The sequence below is a fragment of the Onthophagus taurus genome, chromosome 11 (assembly GCF_036711975.1).
Source record: "Onthophagus taurus isolate NC chromosome 11, IU_Otau_3.0, whole genome shotgun sequence".
NCBI classification, from domain to species: domain Eukaryota; kingdom Metazoa; phylum Arthropoda; class Insecta; order Coleoptera; family Scarabaeidae; genus Onthophagus; species Onthophagus taurus.
The window spans coordinates 30424339-30440830 of NC_091976.1; the positions used below are offsets into that span (position 1 = coordinate 30424339).

Consider the following 16492-nt stretch of genomic DNA (forward strand, 5'->3'; position numbering starts at 1 on the left):
CCTACACCTAAATCCGAATGTTTCTAGTTCTAAGTCTGGTGTTAGTTCTAGTTTTAATTGTTATTCAACGTTAGATTGTGGTATATTTTTATAGAACGAAAAGTAGAACTAACACTAACTACTATTTCTATTATAATTTGTATTATTTGGAAAATAAATTGATACATTGTAGTTGGCTTTTTTATGTTTTTTTTGTGTTTACATGATAGAACCATACTAGGAAAAAGGTAAAATATAACTTGGGGCTCGAACCGGAATTGCCCAATAGAGATTATGTGTGGCGTCGCGACCCTCGCGACCCTCACTAATGGCCAAGCACTTAGTTGAACGCACCGCGGCGCGTCCACCATTTTGCGAGACTCCGTTTGTCAGGAAAAGAGAGAAAGCGGATACCTGTCCGATCCGGTAGCACCGGAAGTGAGTATTGATACTTCCGGGCAACGCGACGCTTGAAACTCACTTCCGAGGCTAATCGAGTTACCGAATAGTCTCAGGCGGCCAGACTTCAGTTTCGGGAAACACGCCGCCACAGCCGCAACAACAACAACAGCAACGGCGGAACAGGCGGAACAAGCGTCGAACGCCCTCTACTGGAGGACCCGCACCGCGGCGCATTGTCCGGCAGATGCTCGTAAACTATTCAAATCGCCATTTATCAAACTGACGTCCAGAAAAAGCGGGGCCGTATACCTGACCGATCCTCCTCATAAATTATTACGCCCCCACGACACGGTAATGTAGGTATAGTTAATCAATGTGGAGGATCTGGACGGACTGGACCAAAGTTTTTTTTTTCCATCCCTCTCGCGTTATTTCTGTATGGTTGGGTTATATGGATTTCTTAATTTAATTTTTAATTGGCCATACATAATTCTATTTAGACATTTTCTTTAGCATTAAAAAGTATTTTGATTATGCTGTAGGAAAAGCAAACCTCATTTCCTCACCAGTCGATAATATTGTATTTCTAGCACAGTGCTAAATACCAAGACGTTAAAAAGACGTTACGCAGAACTTTATTTCTAACACTGTAAGTAAGATTACGTCGTTAGTAGAACACTCGAAAGATTTGGAATATTTGTTTGCCAGGTAGACCTCTAAACCACAATCATCATCAATACATACAAGGTAAATCTAGATTATCGATGATTTTGTTACAATTATCAACCAGCAGTTAACAGTCATAAATAACAGTCAAAAAAAGCGGAAGATTTCATTTGGCTTGACACACCTTGCACGATATAATAATTAAGATACAGTCCATGTTGGGTGGCGGAGTGCCAACCGCGGCTGTATACTGCAGGCAACACTACTAGTATATAGGAATTTCTATGAAATTGGTATAGTTAAATCAATGGCTCAGGGTTTTCCGCATTTAACGCCATTTGAGAAGCACTCAGCCAAAAGTTTTCAACACAAAAAAATTATTTTGCCTAATAAATTGGGAATGAAAGAAAATGACGCCGAAATTATCCATTTGCAAAATCAATGGTATCAAGAAAGAAAGATTTTGGATTAAAATACACCTTACATCTTTTGACCAATTAAGCCGAGGTTGCTTGCGGCCGAGGTCCAGTAATTAAGATTATATTGACTTGACCTCGGATACAGCAAGTGAAATGCAACATGTCTAAATGTTTCTAGTTCTAGGTCTAAGTTAGTTCTAGTGACAGTGGTTGGAAGTGGTAGGTAGCATAGGGTATCACTATATTGCATATTTTTATTGAACTAAAACTACAACTAACACTACACCTAGAACTAGAAAGTATCGGGTTTACCGGTGCGTCTGAAGACTAGCTTTACACTAGCACTATCACTAGAACTAACACAAGACCTAGAACTAGAATCACTCGGGTTTAGCCGTCTTGAGAGACGTGCGGCTAAATCCGAATGTTTCTAGTTCTCGGTCTAGCGTTAATTCTAGTATTGCATTAACACTATCACTAGAACTAACACAAGACCTAGAACTAGAATCATTCGGGGTTAGCCGTCTTGAGAGATGTGCGGCTAAACCTGAATGTTTCTAGTTCTAAGTCTAATGTTAGTTATTATGACAGTGGTACTTAATGCTAATTAGCATAAGACAACACTACATTGCATATTTTTATTGCCATAAAACTAGAACTAATACTAGACCTAGAACTAGAAACATTCGGATTTAGCCACACGTCTCTCAAGACGGCTAAACCCGAATGATTTTAATTCTAGGTCTTGTATTAGTTCTAGTGATTGTGTAAAACTAGAACTAACACTAGACCTAGAACTAGAATCATTCGGGTTTAGCCGTCTTGAGAGACGTGCGGCTAAACCCAAATGTTTCTAGTTCTACGTCTAGCATTAGTTCTAGTTTTAATTATTATTATTCAACGTTAGATTGTGGCATATTTTTATTGAACGAAAAGTAGAACTAACACTAACTACTGGTATGTATATAGGAATCTCTATGAAATTAGTGTGTGAAGTGTCTTTAGGAAAAACTTAGACTACTCCACAGTGTTATATCAATGACTCAAGGTTTCCCGCATTTTGAGGCCATTTCAGAAGCGCTCAGCTAAAAGTTTTCAACATTAAAAATTGGGAATGAAAAAAAATTTGGCAAAAATTATTCCAAAAATCCATTTGCAAAATCAATGGTGTCAAGAAAGAAAGGATTTGGATTAAAATACATCGTGTGATCAATTAAGCCAAGGTTGCTTGCGACCAAGGCCTAGTGATTAAGATTATATTTATCTAAAACTGGTCATCAATTTTGTAGCCCCTCGGCCGCAAGCAACCTCGGCTTCATCAAATGAGGTTGCAGATTTTTCAACAAATTTAAGTCAAGGTTGATTGCGGTCGAACCTCCATAATTAAGATTATATCAACTTGTCAACATTTTGTGGCACCTCAGCTGCAAGCAAACTCGATTTTATCAGATGAAATTATAGATCTTTTGACTAATTAAGGTTGTTTGACCTGAAACTGGTCATCATATTGTAGCAACTTCCGCTTTATTAGGTGGAATTTTTTGTTTAACATCATCTGATGTTGATTTTGAAACCTACTTTACTACTTGCCTTCAATATTTCGAGATTTAACGTAAAACTTCGTTAAGTTTCGTTTCCTAACATAACTGAACTGTAAACGATAATGTTTTGATATACACCGTATGTAATTTGGTACTAATCAAAAAAATGATAAGATAAAACATCAAAAACTTCTATAACGTATAAGCAAGCATCAGGTGTTACAATTTCAACCCCGTTTCATCAATATAAGTCACCTGCTGCGTCAACTCTCTCTCAAAAAGTCTTTCTTCGGTTCATTTTTCGCGACGCACCTCATTAAGTAAAGTGGATGGCGACGCACAGCGTCCATCTATCAGCGATTTGACGCCGCTCATAAAACAAACGGGCCGACAATGAACCGATTTCACGGAAACGTTCCATCTCTATACTGCTATTGACTACTCGAAGTAAATCCGTTCCGTTTTTCACGTCTATTTAAGTCTACTCATTCGCGTATGATCGCCACGTGTCCGCTTAACACACAAACAATAAAGCTTTATATATAACTTGTAGTTGAAAGACAAAAACCAAGCGAATATAAAATAATATTTTGATGTATATAAAAAAAAATGATGAAATGATATAAGAAAATGTCTTACCTGTACCCGGGCTTCCGTTAGGTCGATTTTCATGGCGATCTCTTCCCTCGTGTAAATATCGGGATAGTGGGTCTCTTGGAAAGCCCTCTCGAGCTCCTTCAGTTGCGCCGATGTAAACGTCGTCCTTATGCGTCGCTGTTTTCTCTTCTCGGTCAAGACTCCGTCGTGTCCCGGATATACTTTATATGGGAGTCCGCCTGGAAATTTAACGAAATTGAATCAATTTTAATTTAATAAATTTAATGAAAATATTAAATGTAAACATCATTGTTATGTAGGAATAAAATAAACGATGATTTTTCATTCAGTTTGTATAAAATCCCGTATAAGAATTGAAGCAATCGTCTCGAATCCAATCCGACTTGCTGTTAAATTGAATATTCGCAGGCGATAAAAGATTTATATTGTTTCGATATATCGGGGGGCTTTCTTTGGCCGCAGAAAGACACGGCGAGTTCGCGTCCCGGCGCCGTAAAAGAAGTTCTCTCAACCATAAAGTTACTCTACATGTTGCGACAGTAAAACTCGACGATAAAAATTCAATGTGCATTTACATCAATTCTGCCACGGGGGCTTCCGAATTCTCCGTTTCTTCATCCCCCGCGCGTTTTATCCTGCACCACTTTTACCCCAACGATTCCACTTCGTCGTTCGACTCCCCTTTTCTCCATCTCTCTCTCTTCTCTAGAAAACGGCTTCGGACCGTCACATCTTTGTGTGCTTTACGTGCTACCGACTTGAGCAAACAAACCTTCATTATTGCCCTCCACGACCGGTGTACTTTGTAGTTAGACGCTTTCAGAACGTTTCTCTATTCTCGAAAGTTATTCATTTTATTCGTGTCGAAAAAAAAAAAGAATAAAATAACAAGACACTGAAGACAAAGCTGCTATTTATTATCCGCTTTTAGACGTAAAAAGGACGGGAAGATATGTAAAATTGAAAAGCTGGAGATTTCGTCGACAACGTGGCGGTTAAAAATGAAAAGTGTAAAAAAAAAAGGTGAAGAAAAAAGGGCCTATCGCTGTGGGGCGAGACGCCGCTTTGGGTGCAAACATTTACCCGCTCGAAATCGAATGAAAATAAAGGGGAAGCGTACCGTGCAATTTTCTTTCGATTTTAGCACCGTGAAGAGACAATTTTATATCGAAAACAAATTTGCAGGTGTTCGACACTTTTCTACCTTTTAAAATAAAAGGAACATTTTTGATATCCTAAAACACACAAATTATTTTAAGATTAACAAGATATTTAATCGTTACTTTAATAAGGATGAATAATAAATACAGCAATAACAAGTTTGGAAACGTGGAATACGTTCGTTGCTGTTTATTGGAGATACGCGACAAGATATATGATCTTGTGGGGTTCTGCAACACGACGCAGCGTGTGCAGCTTCGATTTTGAAAGATTGGTGTTGTAATTGGATACGATGGACGCCGTCCTACCAAAAGATGACTCCCATTCCCCTAATGTTATTCTTTTAACGTTTAACTAGTCCAGGGAGAGAATAAAACATCAACATTTTTTAATTACATATAAAAATACATGCAGTGAATTTTACTTAAAATGTAATATACAAAAATATATTTCCATATTTACTTTGTCCTACATAAAATGCAACATGTCTGAATGTTTCTAGTTCTGGGTCTAATCTTAGTTCTAGTAACAGTGCTAGTGCAATACTAGAAATAACACTAGACCGAGAACTAGAAACATTCGGATTTAGCCGCACGTCTCTCAAGACGACTAAACCCGAATATTTCTAGTTCTAGGTCTAGTATTAGTTCTTGTTTTAGTGCAATAAAAATATGGAACATAGTGATATCTTGTGTTAACTAGCGCTACCTATCACTGTCACTAGAACTAACACTAGACTTAGAACTAGAAACATTCGGGTTTAGCCGCACGTCTCTTAAGACGGCTAAACCCGAATGATTCTAGTTCTAGGTCTTGTGTTAGTTTTAGTGATAGTTCTAGTTTTAGTATAATAAAAATATGTAACATAGCGATATCTTATGTTAACTAGCGCTACCTACCGCTGTCATTAGAACTAACATTAGACCTAGAACTAGAAACATTCAGACATGTTGCATTTTATGTGGGACAAAGTAAATATGGAAATATATTTTTGTATATTGCATTTTAAGTGAAATTTACTGTATGTATTTTTATATGTAATTAAGGCCCACTTTTACCATCTTCCTGATAAACTATCTAGAGGATAGTTGCCATGGTTACGGCGGTTTTAAGCGCTCTCATTGGCTAACAACTGGATTTATCTATCGGATAAATTTATCAGGAAGTGGTAAAAGTGGGCCTAAGTGTAATTAATTGTAGTGTTAGTTCTGGTATTGCACTAGCACTATCACGTTTTGTGTTAGTTACAAAACCTAGAACTAGAAACATTCGGATTTAGCCGCACGTCTTTCAAGACGGCTAAACCCAAATGATTGTTCTGGATGTTTCATGCTAAGTTTTAGCAGAAATTTGTAACCATGGGCAAAATAATGGGTTAATTGGCTCCAAAAACGGCAGAATCAATTTCATAAGTTAAGAAAAAGTGGTGACTCTTTGAATGTGAATAATTTTTATTCATGTTCATCAACACATTAAGAATTCTCTCTCTTTTTGGACTTGATTGTGTTAAGAACAAAAAACCCTAACTCAACTGACTTTGTGTTTAATGATATATCTAATAATACTATCTAGTGATAATTATCTTCTCTTCGACCAGTTCCTAAGAACTAATAAGGCACGCAGCTCGTTGTAGCTCCTCTACGTTCCTTAAATCCAAATTGATTTTTAGGGAGTAATCATTTTGACTTCTTTTTCTGGTTAGTGCAGCAAATTTTTTTTCATCACTTTCTATAATCCAGTCAAATTGACTTATATTATTGGGTTGTGATGTATTTTTCTGTGTATTTTACATTTTCTTAGGAAACGTCTTCAGCAAACCTGTTGATTTTCTCTTTTATTGTAGTTTCGAAAACTTCTGGATTTCAATAAGGAATATGTCCACTATGAATACTATCATGCTTCCTTTTCAATATGACACTCGAAATGTTATGCGAAATGTGAAAAAAAAAACTTAACTTGCAAAGAAAGCCTTCCTGTAAGAACAGCTTGGGTCTACCTTGACTTATTAGTTACTTTGGATAACAACACCACAAGATCAAGAGAAAAAGACGTCTAGCAAATAAAACTTAGCCATCAGAGCGTAGCAGTAAGATCTGTCACTTTGGCAAGAAAAACAAAATATTAAATATATCAATCCTTAATACTGCTAGACTGTTAACAAGAAAAAAAGAAAGATTTTGCGTCAATGTGTGAATATGTGCCCAAAACTAAATATGACAAGACAATATATGTATCTGCTAGAACGAGACAGTATGTATATCCCTCAATATTATCAACTATAGAAGCAAGATGTGGAATAAAACAAAATGGCGATGGCTTTCAAAATAGGCTAAGATCGACAAGATCGACAAGAAGAATTTTTCCCTATATTGTAACTTTATGCACTTTTTATCCCATTTTTGTAACATCCTTTTCCTTTATTAATTTGGTGTCTTTTATGGATAAACCCAGTTTTATCATCTTTCCCATTCAGTTTGTCATTTTAATTGTGGAAGTCTTTATTCATGAAGTCGTGTGCGCTTCTCCTCTGATCTTGGCGCAACCATTGATTTTTTCTACCATTTCTGATCAAATCCACAATCGCAGGGATTAGTGCCTAAAAAATTATTTTGGTCTCTTCGCCTTTGGAAAGCATTACCTTGCATCGAGCTCTTTCTTCGTCATTTGGAATTGTTGACATCATTCATTAAATCGATGTTATAGACTATTTTTCTCAATAATACTGAATTAATATAATTAAATATACCATAACGAAAGCGTTTCTATAAAACTTAATAATAATTTTGGGTTGAAATTATGTTAAATACAAGTATGATGTAATTTTTAATTAAATTTGGTTCCGTTAACGTTTTAATTTTCGTTCCCTTAACTCCAAGACTCGTCCGCCATTTAAAGTTTCTCGAGGAAGAGGGAGAGAGTCGTGAAAGCTTAGAAACGCCTATATTGATCGTCGAAAGCTCCCTTTTCCAACGTCGCGACGCCTGTGCACGCACCGAAAGGAAAAATGTCCGCCTCCATGACTTCCCGATAATTCATGTCGATTAAGAAATTGAAAATTTAATCGTTCGATGATAACGACGTGAGGAGACCGCAAATTTGCAAGAAAACGGCGTTACCGTTAAAATGGTTAAAACGGCCGGAACTAAATCGAGCCGACGGTATCGTATAAATTCCATTCTAACTAAATTCACCACATCGTAAGTGTGCGAGACGCTTGGTTTCCGGTTTTCGCATCGTGGTTCCAGCGCGGTATCTACATATGAATAGTACACGAACCGTGGTTTTGGGGGATGTCATAATACGAGAGGAAACAATTATGGCCCTATTTTATGTGCATACGCGATCACACGACCAAGCGCGGTCAATTATTTACCTATATGCGCCGATTAATCATGGGCGTCGAGGGTAAAAACAGTTTTTTGTTTTTAATTTTGTTCGTTCGTTTCATTTTTTTTTTGTTTTACCACCATGAAATCGGTTTGGCATTTATTAAATTTTCATTTAGAGATAAGTCGAAAATCACCATCCTTAGAATTGAAATCGGAAACAGTTTCCCCTTCCACTCTATCAAGATGTCTTCAGGGATCGGCGCGAGAAGAAAGTGTCGGTGGTAAACCCCCGGATGTGGAAGCCGCGGCAAACTAGATTATTCACAATAAACTTTCGCCGGCTATTAAATTATTTAATTTCCGCCCCCGCCCTGGACCCGCCGGTCCCACCTCCTTCCTTCTCCGCCGCCACCGTAACGGCGTGCCGAAGTGTAGTTGGTAAGGTCGAGGTGTAACCTTGTTACCGCCGGCACAACTGAGTTATGGCCTTATAATGCCCCGGAATGAGAAAAAGAACCCGTCCGCGCCTTCGGCACTCGTCAGTCTCAACCCGGCGGGCGTCGCGGCGCGTCGAAGAAACAACCGGAAGAAATTTATTAAAAAGTAATCAAATCAGAAAGTGTCAAAAATTGATAACTTACTCTGGAGGTTCATCGATGAAGGAAACATCGTCGCTCGGTGAACGTCTTGAACGTGGGGTCTAGCGCCCATAACGGCACATTGGGATGTAGCACCTGGATGATGAACCCCCATGGAAGATCCGGTCGTGGGGTTGTAAGATCTGGACATGGAGGCTGCAGCCGCGGCGGTGTATCTATACGCAGCTTGAGACATCTGACTGCAAGAAGTTATGTCGCCGTAAGAACACGGCATGTTTCCAAGAGCCGTTGGATCCATTCCACCTTGGAGACAGCTGGAGTCGAATCCAGCTTGGTTCAAGTAGGAGTAATCCATCTCGTAATCCCGAATTTTGATCACCGATTCTTTTGAAATTTTATTTCGAATTTTTTCGAAATTCTCGAAATTTTTTCGTTTCGAACCACAAAAGTTTCAAAGTCCCGCTGTTTCGATAACAGTGGACCGACTATCAGGCAGGGTCGAAATCAAATGATAAGCTTAATTCAATAACACGGCGGGCCCTCCGAAGGGGTGGGTCGTTTTTCCCGTGGCCAGGGGTTGCGCGGGCGTGGCCACCGACCATCGCCCCCGTTCTACCAACGGCGTCGCGGCGCGCTTTCCCCGCGCGGCGCCCCATTCGCTAACATCGGTGACGTCGCCGTCGCGATGCCTCGTGCAAAACGCGCGACGACGACCGTCGCCTGCGGACGCTACCCCTCAAACGGGAGGAAATATTAAAATTTTTCGCGACCGAATTAAATTCGGCACTTCCGCTTTCTTTCTTCACCAAAGAAACATCTCAACCCCTAACATAACTACCCCTTTACATTCCACCTGTAGATGATCCACTATATTTACTACTCTAGACACTAAATATTCATCGAGATTTGAGTCACTACAGACATTACGACCCCGACTTGTTGCGTTTTTAGAGGGTTAACAATAACAATTCTATAAAATACACAAATCGATTTCATCCATCCATGAATGTGTTATATCGAGGTAACACAAAAACAAATATGATATATTACAATTTAATTTACTTCTTGAATTGATTATTTATTGATTATTTTCTATGTACCTAAAAGTTTATGTATTGATTAGAAAATAAAGTTAGTTGTAAAAAAAGTGTGAGATCAATATGTTAGTTCTAAAGTGAAAAAGACGGGTTGGATGTTCTCGAGGGTGAATCACGTTCTCGACGGGATATGACACGACCGAGTTGGTCCTGGAGGGAAATAGCAGGACAACAGGCGGCGCGGCGTCCCGGCGCTTAAAAATCAAGAAGCAACGGCGTCGGTGGTCGCAACGCGGCTCGCGCGCCGAATATTGAATTAGAATCGTATGTACCCGGCGCCCCCCTAAATAATTGGATATCCAGACATCAATTTGCGATCCCCGAGGAGATTGGCCCGTTATGTCCGCAGTGTATGGCTCGCGACGACCCCGTCCCGATGCTGCTCTCTCGCCCCGGGCTTACTCGCTCCCATATTTACGATGGGAAGGACGACTCGGCCTCGGTCGCACCAAAGGAATTCCCCAGTGTCACCCCAGGAGCTCTTTTTCCCTCTCTTACAACCCAACCCTGTGCAACTCCGTTTTGGTGTGATAGTCTTCGTCCAATCTACTCCCTCGCACACAAGAATATCTTCGTTCTGGTTCTCTATGGATCTGAAAAAGTTGTCTTCTTAATTAAACAATTCGTATACACCAATTATAATTTATAACTACAAATTTTATTTTTTTACCTCGTAAATATTCTTTGTCTTCATTTTTCACCCAAACGTATATTTTAATTCTAAAAAGCAAAATAAAAAATAAAATTAGTAATTTTAAGGTTATGTTTGTTTGACGTTTTTAAAATCAAACCAAAAACAAATAATACCAATAAAATTCTTTAAAAAAATCCTTACCAAATTTATTTAATCCATAAAAAGGTTTCATTTAATTCATAAAATTTCATGATTTTTTATATCTTTTACTTGAATTAATCTTAAAAAAATTTCTTCTCAAAAAATGACATTTAGAAATGTCAAAAACGAATTTGGAGACAACTTAAATCTAGTAACATTAAAATCCCCTAGATTTATCCCCAATTTTTTAAATAATTAAATAAAACATAACAAGCAAATCTTTTTTAGGATTTTAATTAATTTGTAACTCTTTTTAAAGTTAGTTTTAAAAAAAAAGTAAATAAAAACTTCATATCGAATTTTTTAATATTGACGTTTTTGAAACTTCAAAATATCTTATGCATTCTTAAACATTCTAGGAAGTTTTAAATTCACTTAGAAAATGTTTAGAGATATGATACGTTCCAATGCATTGTTTCAGGTTGGCCGTTACCTCTCTCCTTTATGTCTCTGTTGATAACAAAGGATGAAGATATTTTGCGTAAATTGACTCGCCAAGTTAAAGACAGAAACTCATTGCTTACACTAAAACAAAATACTAAGAACTAGAGAGCCTATGGCTACAACGACAGCTTTTCAATTTTGAGTACCTCACTGTTAGTAATGAAATATTTAACCTAAACGTTTAACTTAATGCTGAATAACAATTAAAACTAGAACTAACACTAGACCTAGAACTAGAATCATTCGGGTTTAGCCGTCTTGAGAGACGCACGGCTAAACCGGAATGATTCTAGTTCCAGGTATAGTGTTAGTTCTAGTTTTACACTTGCACTGTCTAATAAAGGAGACTTGATAGGCAAGGAGAAAATATGCCTAATTGTAATATGCACTTAAAGCCACATGCACACTTACCAACCGCGAAATAGTCCATAGTGCGTAACACGATTTATTTATCTTCATGGTAAGATGGTTAATATATTGTTTCCATGAAAGCTGATGAACAAGCTCTTCCTTGCAGGTAAGTTTTGTACCATTGAACATTAGATCTAATACTGCAGTGGAGTGATCAACAAAAAGGATTAGTATCACTTCTAGAAGATCATTGATGTATAGGATAAAGAGGAAAGGCCCCAATATTGATCCTTGTGGTACTTCGCAGAACCGTTATCTAGTCTGAAATAACTTCAGCACCAGTTTGATCATACGAGACCACCCGCTGTTCTCTTTCTGACAAGTGAGATCTGAATCAGTCCAGCTTCCAACTTCATCAATAAGATATCATAGTGGACACTGTCAAATGCTTTAGTAAGGTCCATCAACTGATAAGATCGTTGTTATTAATTATTCGTTCTAATAACTGGAAAATTGTTCTGGTTACAAGATCTGCCTTTTTTATATCCGTTTTGAGACTGGTTAAGTATTTGGTTCTTGGATCCTCAGAAACTTTTGCAATGTTAGGAATTAGTGCAATTGGCCGCTAATCTGACTTATTTCCTTTCTTATAAATCGGTCTTACTATAGTTTTTTTCAGATTCATCGGAAATACTGCTGAATTGAAAGAGCAGTTTATGACCCTGCTCAAGGTTTCTGCAATTTCAACGCATTTTTTTAGAACAGAGATTGGAATTTCATCATAACCGTATGTGTGTTATTCAACGACATAATAATAGATTTTACTTTTATGGGATCGGTTAAGTAGAGTCCAAATGATTCAGTATAATTCAGTTTATCTTTTTAAAATCGGCTTTGTCATAAAAAGTTATAACATACCAACTAGAAAAGGTTTCTTTCAAAGTTATCAAGTTGCGTTTTGGGGATTTCGATCTCCTCTGAAAGCAGTTCTCAGAGCCTCGAAACCACAACATGTTTATAACAAGGTGATCGTTTGTTCTTACTTTGTTTAGACTTCATGGAGTGAACTGATTTCAGCAATGCTAGAACGATGAGCTTTGAGTTTGCTGAATTCTTTGTTATTCAGAGTATCAAGTTTGGTGTCAGAGTTCTTTATTATCCAAGTACCATAAGTTGGTGTTGTAAGCTATGCAAAAAAAGCTTTAGTGCGTCACCCTGTAGATATATATATGCGTTATGAACTGAGTTGATTGGTCTTGATAAGAAGAGTGTTATGATTTCTCTCTTCCGTTTGTCCGTATCACTATATATAGAAAGAAAGTTGATAAACACATTGATAATTATCCCCTAAATATAAAGTATCAAATTCCAAAAGATCATATGATTCCATCACGTGACAAAACGGAACAATTTGTCCTTTCTATAAATAGATAGAATCAGATCGGAAACAACTAGAGAGACAACGCAAACAAGTGTCTAAAGTTACAAAGGATTTTATCCACTCGATCCCGGTTTGTTCGGGGCGGATTTATTGACGCCATGTTATTAACAATAGTTCATCAGATATGATAGGAACGGGTGGACGTCGTTGTGACACGTGTCGCGGGCGTTGAAGACACGTGCGAGGCTTGATGTCTAAGCGACTGCTTAATCACATTCGGTGGCATTGAAGAGCGAGGATATGATCGAACGGTTTGCTGTACCATTCGCTTCACGATTCAATCGTCAAATTGGCACCGACGACGCCGTCCGAAAAACAACCGGTCAAAAGCGCGACGTCCGTCAGCGTTAATTCTGATCTGTTTGGCCGCGATTATGAATTGTGCATCGTTGTCAAAGCGTGGCCAGGGTTGGTGGTGTTGACGAAACGACGGACGCAACACGACGCGACGAGAGCGCAACGGGTGTAAACAGTAACAGGAAGAGCAACAGCAATATAGTAACAGGCGGAGCGTTCCAAAACAGCGAGGCTTATTAAAAGCGGTATGTCGCGCCCGGTTACCCTCAAACTCGTTCGTCTGTTTATCGTCGACCCGTTTATTCGATTAAGGGGCGCGTCCGTTCCGAATTAACACGACGAAATAATTAACCCGTAAATGAGGACCCAACTTTCAGTCAACCGTTAAATATTTGCTACTCTGATGAACTACTTTTTTTTTTAATTTATCATTAGTAAAAAGTTGTTTTTCGATATTTACACTACGTTAATCAATTATCGTAGAATATGCAACCAATATCACAGTATTCGTATTGCAATACGCAAATCGCGATATTGGTTGCATACTTGGAATGATGACGTCGGGTTGGGATACGATTCGTAAATACAAAGCTCTCACGTCTTCGTCTTTGTTTGTATCCAAAAATTTTGTCGTGTTCTTGTTTCTGTTTTGAAGTCTGCGCAAGTGGCAATTTGTACTAATACGGTACAGGAAGGAACAGGGTAGAAATGAGGCTCGAGTTTGCAAGAGGGCAAGATTCCGAGGAGACAAATATCCCCCCGAAATAAGAACAAGGAAGAGACTGATTGTCCTCATTGCCGTGGGACAGGAGTCCATCTCCTCCTTCTCGGATTGCGAGACTTCCCGGACGAAATTTCATTCCACCCCAATCTCAATATCTCCCAGGATTTATTTCAACTTATCAAATATTAATAGTAATCATAAAATGATTTATTATTTTTTTTTTAATGAAGCGATGGTGATATTAAATAAATTGAAATAAATTTTTAATGAGTTTGAGAAGTTTGAAGAGTTCTTAAGGTTTGGGATTTTGATTGAAAACCTTGGTGGAGGAAAGTTTCGTCCTTTCCTGATCACCCCGTACCCAGGTCTTGATCTTGGCTCGCGGCAATTTGTCCAAGGAGCGGAAGCTCCACCTCTAAGATTCATCCACCAGTTCCCTCGGGATCATCCTAACTATGGCCGCTCTATAATAAACATTTATCACACTGTTTACTTTGCACATCTTCTATATTCCACATTGACAGAAATAAAAAAAAAACTAAATATTTCTGAATCATTTAATTTTCATCCTTTCTTTTTACGTATAACATTTTTTCGAGAATGTATTTTCCCGGTTCTATTTATTGAGTAATTTATTTCAGATTTATTTCTTGATTTTTTATTCGATATCATTCGATTATCATTCTTCTTAATTTTATGTGAATCCCCGCGCATGTACGTTGTATTTGTGTTAATCGAAAGTTCACTCGAAATCATTTGCCTCGGGCTTAAAATCGTTTTAATACTGATTTCGCTTCTTGTTTCATCATCAGGGATCGATTCATTCTTTTTATCATCTTTTAATTTCGGTATAAAATAAGAATTCAAACTGTACGTACTTAAATTGTTATCATAACGTTTTTTAGGTCGTTTATACTCTTCACTATGATGTTGATGATGATGATGATGGCGACGTGGTGGTGCTAATTTTTCATCTTCGCATAAAGATGAAGTGTACGATAAAGCTGAACGTTTTGATAATCTGTTTTTGGGAAAATTTTTTGAACTAATTTTTCGTTTTTGTGCTTTTTGATGAATTTTAATTGATTTGCACGTCGTTCCTCTTCCCGCATTTCCAATTAGGCAGCGTACTAAAGATATTATGATGTAAACATAAACGACTGGTCTTAAATTTGGATAGATATGAAGTAAATTTCCTGCTCTGCAAGCTACTTCAAGATGTGGCTATAACAAATTTTTAATATACAAGTCGTTTTAAATCATTTGGATAATTAATAATAAGGGATACCTGTGGAGCTCGAAATCGATCGATAAATCTTCTTAAAATTACCGTAAATAGAGCCAACGGAACGTTAACGGTACTTGACATAAACATACTAAAATTTCCGATATGAAGGTGTCGATATATCTAGTGATTTAGTGAAATATTGGATTTTATTTGTGATAAACTAAAGTGATCTTTTTGATTAAAGTTGATTCAATGACATTTTTTTTGAAGTATTTTCTGATTAAATTAACTTTATTAATTGTTTAATTCAAGGGTATCTATGGAAGTTACTTATATTTTAAGAGTTATTATTTGGCTTTAATGAAATAAAGAATGAAAGAAAAGTTCTCTATACTATACAAGAAAGGCCAAGGTTTATAGAACATAAGGTTACCTCATTCCCTATGCCTCTGTAGTATCGATTATTACCCCGCAAATTGACGTCACTGGTTCGATACAGTCAGAATAAAAGATAGCCTATACATGTGCCTATACGTGACAACACGATGCGAGGTTTAAATATTTTATATAGACTGTACCACAGTATAGGTGGTGTTGTGTTGTTCATAGAACCAGCTACGTCACTGACCCACCTTGCCTCTCAGAGGAGGAGAATCGGTATTGGGTAACCTTATGTTCTATAGACCTTGAAGAAAGGCTAAAGTTAATTGTTATCGATAAAAAGTTACTTCTTGTAACAATTTACACCCAAATCGTCAAAAATTGTATAACCTAAAGTTAAACCTTCCTTAATATCTAAAGAAAGTTTCATAACTTAGTTTCTAATCGCTTTTGAGAGAACATTTCTTATCTTAACCTCACTTTCGATAAACGTCAAATTCAAATCGGAAATTTCGATATATTTTTATTACTAAACTTATTTATTTTCAAAACTTAAAATATGTTATAAACAAACCTCAATCCTTCCTTAATATCTTCAAAAAGTTTCATGACTTAGTTTCTAACCGTTTTTGAGAGAACATTTCTTATCTTAACCTCACTTTCGATAAACGTCAAATCGGAAATTTTGATATATTTTTATTGCTAAAATTGTTTATTTTCAAAACTTAAAACACGTTATAAACAAACCTCAATCATTCCTTAATATCTTCAAAAAGTTTCTTGACTTAATCTCCAACCGTTTTTAAGAGAACATTTTTTATCTTAACCTCACTTTTAAAAACGTCAAAAATTCGAATCCGTAATTTTTAAATATTTTTGTTACAAAAATTGTTTTAAACTTTAAATTTGTTATAATCTAGTTTCAAACAACTAGAAAACGATTCATGTCTTAATTTGCAATCGTTTCGTAAAGAACACTT

At 37.2% G+C, this 16492-nt stretch overlaps 2 protein-coding genes across 4 annotated transcripts in view; both read right to left on the reverse strand.

The window, feature by feature from the left end:
- LOC111428753 (paired mesoderm homeobox protein 2B-like) overlaps positions 1 to 12343 on the reverse strand; it is a 37864-nt gene extending 25521 nt beyond the window's left edge. For 2 of the 3 annotated variants that reach the window (XM_071200234.1, XM_023064417.2), the window contains exons 1-4: positions 10647 to 10770; positions 10482 to 10531; positions 8757 to 10404; positions 3647 to 3843 (exon numbers count right to left, since the gene is read on the reverse strand). In XM_071200234.1, coding sequence (XP_071056335.1) covers positions 3647 to 3843; positions 8757 to 9069 — 510 coding nt within the window. In that variant the 5' untranslated portion in view covers positions 9070 to 10404; positions 10482 to 10531; positions 10647 to 10770. Of the gene's footprint in view, positions 1 to 3646; positions 3844 to 8756; positions 10405 to 10481; positions 10532 to 10646; positions 10771 to 11501 lie in introns of those variants that run through there. The other variant, XM_071200233.1, reaches the window with a different exon arrangement.
- A 2103-nt stretch (positions 12344 to 14446) lies between these two features.
- On the reverse strand, positions 14447 to 15411 carry LOC111428754 (uncharacterized). The gene is made up of 2 exons (XM_023064421.2): positions 15192 to 15411; positions 14447 to 15127 (listed from the first exon to the last, which is right to left on the reverse strand). Exons 1-2 carry the CDS (start codon positions 15276 to 15278, stop codon positions 14468 to 14470), a joined length of 747 nt encoding a protein of 248 aa, XP_022920189.2. The 5' UTR covers positions 15279 to 15411; the 3' UTR covers positions 14447 to 14467.
- Positions 15412 to 16492: the final 1081 nt, after the last annotated feature.

Coding starts and splice junctions, on each gene's coding strand:
- LOC111428754 (XM_023064421.2), bottom strand. CDS start 15,278: ATGTTTATGTCAAGTACCGTTAACGTTCCGTTGGCTCTATTTACGGTA. Junction 15,128..15,191: donor ATCGATTTCGAGCTCCACAG/GTATCCCTTATT, acceptor AATTTGTTATAG/CCACATCTTGAAGTAGCTTG.